Source organism: Lampetra planeri, chromosome 51, assembly GCF_965212315.1.
Source record: "Lampetra planeri chromosome 51, kcLamPlan1.2.h2, whole genome shotgun sequence".
Taxonomy (NCBI): domain Eukaryota; kingdom Metazoa; phylum Chordata; class Hyperoartia; order Petromyzontiformes; family Petromyzontidae; genus Lampetra; species Lampetra planeri.
Window position 1 is genome coordinate 2777583 of NC_136157.1, and position 10285 is coordinate 2787867.

A 10285-nucleotide genomic window follows, 5' to 3' on the forward strand; every position below is an offset into this window, starting at 1 on the left:
TTGTATCACCGTATTTTCCCGCATATAACCCGCAGGGTATACCACTTTTAACAAACAAAACAAGACCCTGCGGGGTATATGGAAGTGCGGGCTATCCCAAAAGTATTTTACACGTGTGACATTTCATGACTCGTTAAATGTTTTCATGTTTACTTATATACCAGTTATGTGTTACTTATTTATTGGATATTTACTTTTGTTACTTATTTACTGTTTTAAGTTCACTCGTTTCCAGTTAGTTTGTTTTCTTTGTGCACGTTATGATTTTAATGTTAACAATTGATAGTGGAATGTATTACAAATGTAAACTTCGTATTAATATGATGGAATTAAGCTGCGGTAACGACTTTAAATATATGAATGCATGCGGGATATATGGAGGTGCGGGTTATCTGAAATTTGTTTTACACAAAAGGCAATTTTTGCGGGGTATATGCGTATGCGGGGTATATGCAGGAAAATACAATAAGTGCGGCCATTTAGAGATAAGTGATTGCGTTGTGTCGGTAAGGGGTTGCGGCTGTAGCGGCCCTTGCGAGCTCCCCCAACTCTTTCCGCCCCTTTCTCGGTTCGGTGCTGAGTGTTGGGGGAGGTGTCTCATGGGCAGAACGGGAGACTCACGGGAGGGGGAGGAGCCCCGTGGAGAGTGACAGGAGGGAAGTGGCCGATGGGCGGTCAGTGGCACCGTGATGCGGCCCTGTGGCACAACTGCGTGGTCACCCAAAATGCCGTGTCTCTGGGTGATGGTCGTACCCCGCTTTCATTGTGTGCCTTCCAGGAGGGAGAGTTCACCGTTGATGAACCTCCCCGGACTCCACATTGCTGCAACCTGTGACCAATGGGCGTACGACATCTACAGCCCTGCCGATGACGGAGGTTGGGAGTCCCGAAGGCACGAATGATTTCTGGAAGACGAAATCCTTGGGAGTTCGACTTCTACAGTACCGCCGAGAACGGAGGCTATGAGTCTCACAGGCATTCACGCTGCTGCAACTAGTGACAGACGTGTTCTCACTGAATCAGAGCCCGGGAGTTTGAGGCTGCAAGCGGCTCCTACATCAGAGCTCAGGAGTCCGAGGCAGTAACCTGATCTGGCACGAGGCCCCGGAGGAGTTTCTAGAGTTGAGACCCCCAATGTGTGGTGGGGGTGACTTTTCTGGGGAGACGCGAGTGGGTTGATTGTTTTGTGAATGTTTAGTTGTGTTTCGTTTTGCTACATTTCCATTCCTAAAAGTCCGGTGTTCATTTCGGTCGGGCTGCGCTGAGCAGTGGCTGTACCCTGGCAGCTGGGTGGGCTGGACTGCTTCACGAGGGGTTGAAAAGAGGTTCTTTCAGACGCTGATGGACCCAACACTATGACAGGTGGCTGGGTGGTCCGTGGGCCAACAAAGTTCAAGAAATATACTGCTCTAGACATTATCGTGAAGGCCATTCCACCAGCAATGGCGTGAGCGAGGAACTGCATGGCCCAATATTTGACTGACATCCGCTTACTGTGCTGCTTTCCTAATCCGCGCAGGAGCCAACTTGGCAGGCATTCCTTTGAACAGATGACCAAGGTGGGTAGGTTCAACTACGTGTTTCCTCTTTGCCGGTTGCACCATAAATTACTCGGCATATATTTACTGTTTCAACACTCAAGTCGACGCACACGGAAGACGCAAGCCGACCGACCCAGAGTGCTGTCTTCTCACAAGGTAAGCACTTGTATCACAGGTGAATGATTTGATTGCTTTTCAAGAGAAGCACTTTAAGACTATTAAGCAGTGACTTGCCAGAGTCTCCGATGCAATCGCACCTCGCAATCGCTTCCTTTTTCTCGACGCACCAAGCTATTTCACAGCCGACAGCCTCCTCGTTGCGTTCTTAAAGCAGCCTCCAATTTCCCGATTGTTCCTAATGTTCGGCTGTCATTAATCCCGTTTTGACACGTAACAATGTACAAAACTATCATATGACAATATCTGTCGCTTTGTTTGATTATATATGTTAGATCTCCGACAATATGTTTAAAAAACTAATGTTATGAATCCTCAATAACTGAAATTAAACCGTATGGTGTACGGGTAGTTGATACGTTCCATTATCAAACATTTACATATGCCACAATAAGTTCAATTTTAAGTGATTATTTATACAACATAGTTTAATGAAAAAAATAAAAAAAGAACTTGGGTAAATAGACAAGTGGAGGGAATACAAATTTGGAGCACTGCAATGGAAGAAGCAGAGAGATGCTGTAGCCTGCAGCATGGTGGTTGAACACAGTGCAGATGAGTTGTAACAGTCTGTTAGACTCAGTCCTCAACACATGAGTTGGAATGAGTGATATAAACCGAAACATTTGCTAAAGTTGCTAATGCGACCATAAGCACATTGATAACCCATCACCGCATTGTTTGTTCAGCTGTGTAACTGGTAGAGAAGCCCGACGATCGTGACGATGAACCCAAGCGCAGCTCCCAATGGGTCAGGTTCCTGCTCAATGGATGACTCCTACAAGTACCCCATCTACTCGGCGGTCTACGGCATCGTCTGCATCATCGGGATGATGGGCAACGCCATAGCGCTCTACGTCTTCCTGTGTCTCACGCGGACCAAGAGTGCCAGCACCATCTACCTCATCAACCTGGCCCTCGCCGACATGTTCTTCGTGCTGACGCTGCCGCTGCGCGTCGTCTACTATGTGCGCGACGGCGACTGGCCGTTCGGGGACGCGATGTGCCGCATCAGCTCGTTCACCTTCTACGCCAACCTGTACAGCAGCATCTTCTTCCTCACCGGCCTCAGCGTGACACGCTACCTGGCCGTGGTTCACCCCGTGCGCTCGCTCAAGGCCGTCACGGCGAGGCATGCGGTCATTGCCTGCGTGTCCATTTGGGTCTTCGTGACCCTGATCACCTCACCATTCCTTCTCAGCGGCCAGAACGTCTTATCGAGCGGGAGGACCCTTTGCTTCGAGAGCTCGGGCAGCAGCCTGAAAATGATTTTTGCCATGAACTACCTCGCCCTGGTGGTCGGAGTCCTCATCCCGTTCGTGATCATCGTCGTCTGCTACGCGGCCATTGCCCGGACGCTGATGAAGACCCCGGAAGGCCAGCGCAGGGACTCGAACATGCGGAAGCGCGCGGTGCGCATGATCGTGCTGGTGCTCACGGTGTTCGTGGTCTGCTTCATCCCGTACCACGTGCAGCGCACACTGCTGCTTCACAAGCTCATCAACCGCCACAGCAGCTGCGACACGAAGCTCTACCTGCAGAAGTCGGTGGTGGCCACCGTCTGCTTCGCCGCCTTCAACAGCTGTCTCGACCCGCTCATCTACTTCTTCGTCGGCGAGAAGTTCCGCGAACGGTTCATGAGCGCCGTGCGGAGGTACGCAACGAGATTTGGACTTGCTCGGGTGTTTTTGGAGGTGGCGTGCTGCACAGCTCTCTCCCATGTGTTGTCGCGTTTCTTTTTTGTCCTTCCGAATAATACCGCGATGTTTCATTGCACGTGCCGAGAGCTGCTCCAGTAACTGAGTATCTAGTTTGAGTTGGACTGATGGAGTGGCCTCAAAAGTGGACGGGGGCTAGAATGCTGCTTTGGGCGTGACGTTGAAAGTGGCGCCGTGGGGGTCATAGCATGACATATGGTATCTCCTCTCTCCCTTGAGACCAGAACATTGGAATTTTGTTGAAATTTACCAGATGCCGTTTATTGTATAACTAGCAACCCACACGTCATTTGTCCATGACCATCAGTCTATTCCTTTGTACCCTCTTCTACCTCTCCCTCGCTCTTCTCCGTCCACTCTATTTGACCTACTTAAACTATGAACTCAAACTTTTTTTACACGCTTTTTATTAACTCACTCTGTCTGTTGTTTCCTCAAATCTTGTAACTCAATTTTAACCCATTTCCCAATGTGGTATCGACTGCAACTTGTCCACGCTCAACTGACGTTGGCTGTAAATCACGACGGCCCCTTACGTTATGCCAAGCTTCGGGGCCACTTTCTGGAGTCGTGGAGTTATCCCATTGCTAGTACGATAAATTTCATTAAAGCGTGTTTTAAAAAAAGTTTTTTTTTAATATGACTTATTTTATTTTAGCAGGTAAGGGCCACTGAGCTATATAGCTCGTTTTTCACAAGCGACCTGGCCACAAATGATAGCTCAACGAAGTGGTTTATCACGTGAAAATTTATAGCAGCCAAAATATTCTTCAACGCATATTGATTCTAGATGTGGAGGAAAAAACCAGAGAACACGGAGAAAAATCCACGCAACCACAGGGAGAGCACGCAAACTCCAAATATGTGTGTCAGGGTCGGGATCAAACTCAAAACCTCCTGCATACCAGGCGATGTAGTTAACATCTCGCCACCGCAGGGCTTCCCTCCCCCTATCTCCCTGTTTCTCTCACCTCTCACCCTTGCTCTCCTTATTCCCACCTCTCCCTTTCCTCCCACTGCTTGTCGCTTTCCCTTGCTCTCCCCTTCCCATTTCTATCTCTCTTTCCTCTCCGATTCATGCCCTTTCACTCTCTCCCCACCGCTCTCCTCTTTGTTCCAGATGTGTGTGGTGACTTCAACCACCGCACGCAAGGAATTTGGCTACGCAGGCAGGAATCCAGCCATCAAATAACGTTAAATAGGGCCCTATTTAAAAAGTTTGACATTTAAGGACCAACCCTTCCTTTCTACCCATCCCTAGGAAGTTTGGAGATCTATCTCTGAGGAATGGTCACCACGTTTTATTTGACATCATGCGGCAGATTCCTGCAAAAAATACACACACATTGGACACATTGCGGAGGTGGTGTGGCCAATACCTTGCCCAACCACCTTTATCTTCCTAGTTCTGTTAATCACTGCACCGGGTACTCATGTAAAGCTAGGTTGACATAGGAAGAGAGGATCAACACCTGTTCTGATATCACTCGCCACTGAAATTAGCCATAGCGGTGAATCGAAATAAGGATGCCGAGTTCATCTGCTTCCCACTCACGATGTCTCTCACTCAAGTCAACGTTGCTTTTGCCCCGAGTTGCAAAGTCTTCTGGGAAAGGAGCAGCACCAACGTGCCGGCCATTCGGGTGTCTCCCTCCTCTCTGCATGCTGTGCAGCGCATGGCCAGCCAGCCAAACTTTTTTTTTACATATAATAGTATCATCATGCCCTCTTCACGCCTTCCATTGCTTGTATTGCTGATGGATGGATGGATGGAGTGTCCCTCCCATGTTCGCGCGTGAAAAATATTTCCCTCCCACAGGCGCTCACGAATCTCCTCCGCCACCAGCTCCATCCGCACCAAAGAATCCCTCGCCAGAAGCACGACCAGGGATGCCACCAAGCTTCACATGCAGCCACTCGAGGGCGATCCTCTACAGAAGGAGGAGCCGCAAGAGGAGACCGACGAGTGATAGGCGTCTAAGTGAGACTCCGCACCAGACGAGTGTTTAGCGATGGATGCCCAACGCTGGCTGGGGAAACAATGGATGATAATTGTCTTTTACCATATCGATACCACGCGTGTGATGATTTTTGTACCGTGCAGCTATGATTACCGTATTTTCTCGCATATAGCCCGCATATGCATAGAACCCACAGACGCATATACCGGGCAAAAATAGCGTTTTGCGTAAAACAAATTTCAGATAGCCCTTGCACCTCCATTTACCCCGCATGCATTCATATCTTTAACGTCGTTACCGCAGCTTAATTCCATCATATTAATACGAAGTTTACATTTGTAATACATTCCACTATAAATTGTTAACATTAAAATAATAACGTGCACAAAGAAAACAAACTAACCATAAACGAGTGAACTTAAAACAGTAAATAACTAACAAAAGTAAATATCCAATAAATAAGTAACACATAACTGGTAGATAAGTAAGTACATTTTTAGCACTTATAATTTGAGCACTGCGCAGACAATAGCGGCACTACAGTAACGCCGTTGCCTCGCCCCCCCCACCTCTCTCTCCCCCCAGCTCTCACGTCACCACCACAGAGATCACCACCACAAGTAAATATCCAATAAATAAGTAACACATAATTATAGATTTGAAGTTTTCGTGACTGCAAGGATTCATACTCTTTCGTTTTTTCGGTAAAGTCACGTAGGTAAAAAATTAAAATAAATTAAATCACGACGTTTCGGAAGCAACACAAGCCTCCGTCATCAGGTGTAACTGCTCCAGTAAAATTGCTGTACACCTGATGACGGAGGCTTGTGTTGCTTCGAAACGTCGTGATTTCTATTTTTTTACCTACGTGGCTTTACCGAAAAAGACTAAAAGTAACACAACTGGTAGATAAGTACAGTTTTTGCACTGGTAGATTGCGCACAGCGCAGACAATAGCAGCACTATGGTAACGCCGTTGCTTCGCCCCCCCCACCTCTCTCTCCCCCCATCTCTCCCGTCGCCGGTAAACAAAGTGCGCCCACTTCAAACATTGTCGTTTAATTGTACAAACAATTCGAATAATTTAAAACGTGATAACAATTTTAGTGTGAGTGGTTTATTCAACAGTGCTTTAGTCAAAGGTAAGTGTTGCATAGTGGATAGTCCTACCATGAAAAAATAAAACGAGTCATGACATGTCACAAAACGTGTAAAATATGTTTGGGATAGCCCGCACCTCCATATACCCTGCAGGGTCTTGTTTTGTTTGTAAAAAGTGGTATACCCCGCGGGTTATATGCGGGACAATACGGTATTATACTGCTGGATGAAGGCGCTCCCCAAGCCACTGCTAACTCTCAGCATGCTGCGATATAATGATCCACATAGCACCCGCACAAGAGCTGATTTCATCGCTCCATCTCCTTATTAAAGGATTAATGTCTTAAAGCTGAACCCCTGACTTTTTTATATTGAACTTAATAAATATGGGTGACCATTTTCTATTGCTGTACAAATGTATTCTATTGTACATTTCTTGCGTCCATGTGGACAGTCTTGTCAATCCACATCTGGATGATTTCCTCTGTACGTCGTTCAGGTCGTGCGGATCGTTTTACCATACTTCCCCACGCTGATCAGTGCAGGTTGGTGACAGTGGTGATCATAGACGTGGGAGTGTGGATTGGTAAATTGTGTGTACCCATGACCAATTCTGATATCACTCACCACGAATGTTCGTCGTGGCATATTTGATCAATTCGCTGCTTTTAGATTTGGTTTTATCCCTGCCCATCTCTGCTCATGCATCATTCCATCAATTTTCCTAACATAAAGGGCATTTCACCAACATCTTCATCTGATACATTCTTAGTGTACGTTACTGAAACTATAAATTCCCCTTACCAAGACAACTCGTGTGGACTCCATGGCATGGATTGTACAGTGTATGTATTTTGCAAAAATAAAAACTTAGCTTTTTAATCATTTGCATTACTGCGCGCTTTTCTACGTTTCAAATACGATTTCTTTGAGGAGAAAATTTAAATTTTACTTTAAACATTTGTTGTACTGCTTTTGTGTATCTAAAACAAAAAATCTATATTTTTACGTGCCAATATGACCCCCAATAGAATAGGCATCGGTGTACATTTAAATATGTAATCCAATAAACATTATGAATCTAGAATAAAGATGTACATTTAAATAAAAGCTGATCAAAATACAGTTGACTCAATGGCCTTTCATTGGTAATTGTAATCTATGTACCTATACTGTATCTATATAAACACAGTGGACCAGCTAACCAGTGTAGTACGGGCGTGTCTCGCTTAACGAGTGAGATAGGTTCCATGAAAATTGCTCGGTAAGCGAACCACCAGTGAGTGGTCCACCACTGTCCTCCAGGTGGTCCGCGGGCTGTGAAATAAGTGCAGGCTGTTCCGTAATTAATGATAAGCCTTTTGTTTCGGACGTTAATTTATGTTTTACTTGCATTTTATTACAAAAAAAGTTCGGTAAACTACCCTGATTAAACTACCCTAACCCTGAGATATAAATGACCCTCCAGCAAAAAAAGCACACTATAGTTGTGTAAAAAATGTGCTTTTTATGTTCCGATAAAATGAATAATTTTGTATTAAGTGCTGCCATTTCGAGATAAGTGATTGCGTTGTGTCGGTAAGGGGTTTCGGGTGTAGCAGCCCTTGCGAGCTCCCCCACCTCGTTCCGCCCCTCTCTCGGTTTGGTGTTGAGTGTTGGGGGAGGTGTCTCATGGGCAGGACGGGGAGAATCACAGGAGAGGGAGGAGCCCCCGGGAAGAGTGACAGTAGGGGAGGGGCCGGGAGAGAGGAGGGAGAGATCAAGAGACGGTGAATAACGGGATCGAAGTAGTTATTGCCTATAGTAGTTGCTTCTTTGTCACAATCAGAGCAGCGATATTGTGTTACCCGGCGGGAGCTGCTGGAAATGGTCTGCTTCATGCAGCAGGACAGGCCCTACCTTTACGGCAGGGACTTTATGGTCCGCACTGACCTCAAGGCCTGGTTCCTGTACCCTTCCTCAAGCCATCTCGCCATCCGGGGAAACAGATGCTTTCAATTGCCCCTAAGTGTGTTTAACTAGTTTTTCAACTTCCTGCAATAATTAATCTGTAAGGAGGAGGGATTCCTTTTGTCCGGCTGCGTTCTCTTCTTCCCTGCCGGTTGGAGGTGTGACATTTTCTTGTCGCTCACAAAGAGGGGCGCCGTCTCTTGAAGTGTGACCTCCCGTTACCATATTTTCCATTCATTCTTATGGGTTGTAAGTTAAGAGAAAAAGAAACATTATTTCCCACCCCTTATCTTAGTGTAGAGGTGTTATTCCGCACTCCCCATGTTGTCAGCGGTTCTTTCGGTAAAGTCGCGTAGATAGAATAATAAAAAAAAAGGTGAATAATATTAATATTAAAATAATATACGAGAAATAATAACCCACTAAATGTAGATTGTAGCCTGGTTCTTAATCTGAGTGCAGTCTATAATGTCGACTTATTCTCATAGCCAAGCTTCGAACTTTTACTGTTGTACTAAAATAAACCAAAAAAAAGTTGTCTGTTCGGTTCTCACCGCCCGGGAAGAATCGTGGCGCTTGCAGCTTGTACGTGTTTTGTGGCAGCCTTTGAAGCCCGATAGAGATTTCCCCCGACACTAATTAGCAACCCCCCCCTCCCCCCCTTTTGCACCGGGTTTTTTTAAATTTCCTTTTATGGCTACTTCCTTGCCTGGTGTGGCTTGTGATAGGCAGCTGCTGTTTGAGGGGAGGGGGTTCCCATCACCCCCATTTGTGCGCCAAGCGACACCCCGATCGATTATTACAACTAAATAAAAATCGGCAGAATTTATCTTAATATAAATTTTGGAAAAGGGGGGATATACACAACAGTTCCTGCACGGTTACGTCTTGGACAAGGGTGCCCCAGAGCAGCTCAGTGGCCAAGGTCCTAATAAAGTTAGGACATCCACATACCATCCTCAGACAGAAGGAATGGTAAAATGACGCTGTCTTCCCGACAGACCTGTTCTTCACCTGATGACGGCTGCTTGCGTTGTGGCCAAAACGTCGTGAGAATTATTTTATTATGTTTTATTATTATTATTTTATCATTTCCCTTCTACGTGACATTACCGAAAGAACCAAGAAGAGAAAATGGTAAAATGGTTGAACAGAACGATATCATCCATGCTATGTCAAGTGGTAAATGAGGCACAAACGAAACGGTTTGGAACCTGCATGTCCCATGGGTTTTGGCGGCATATAGGATGACTCCACACGCCTCTACGGGGTTCTCCTCGTTTATTATGATGTACGAGCAGGAGCAGGAGTCCCCCATAGAGGCTCAACTGGGTAAAGCCTCCAATACCGTGCCGCTGCAGGTTACGCTCAAGCGGGTGACGGAAGCACATGCGGCGGCGAAGGAAAATACCACCAGGCCACAAGCCTGCTCATGAGAGAAACATAGGGCATCGCGATAAGGCATGGCTGCAATGCCTCCAGGTGCCATTGCGTACCTCGCCTAAACTCCGTTGTGATTGCCGGTCGAGATTGTAGAGGTGAATTGGCCACAGTGCGTACGAGTACAGGTGGGGCGTCACCGTTGGTTCATTCACCCATCGCGCCTCAAACCATACGTCCATCCTCGCCCAAACATCTCATCTCCATGTCCTGTACGGCCGGGGTCTGGAGTGTCCGACGTGGTAGGGCAGCCGCCCAAAGTAACTGTGCGACCCGAAAAATGCATTGTGCCGCCCAAAGACTGCCACCCTCTGAGTCTGCTACGTGCGATGGACTTGGGTCAAGGACCCGGTCGAGAAGTGTACAACTGCGTTGAAGGCTCTCCAAACCACGAAGT

General features: G+C 46.7%; 1 protein-coding gene across 1 annotated transcript; it reads left to right on the forward strand.

Annotated features, from left to right (window-relative positions):
• The first annotated feature begins 504 nt into the window (after positions 1 to 504).
• Positions 505 to 7380, forward strand: LOC144734402 (cysteinyl leukotriene receptor 1-like). Its single transcript, XM_078616561.1, has 3 exons — positions 505 to 1697; positions 2408 to 3372; positions 5256 to 7380. Exons 2-3 carry the CDS (start codon positions 2444 to 2446, stop codon positions 5404 to 5406), a joined length of 1080 nt encoding a protein of 359 aa, XP_078472687.1. The 5' UTR covers positions 505 to 1697; positions 2408 to 2443; the 3' UTR covers positions 5407 to 7380.
• The last annotated feature ends 2905 nt before the right edge of the window (positions 7381 to 10285 follow it).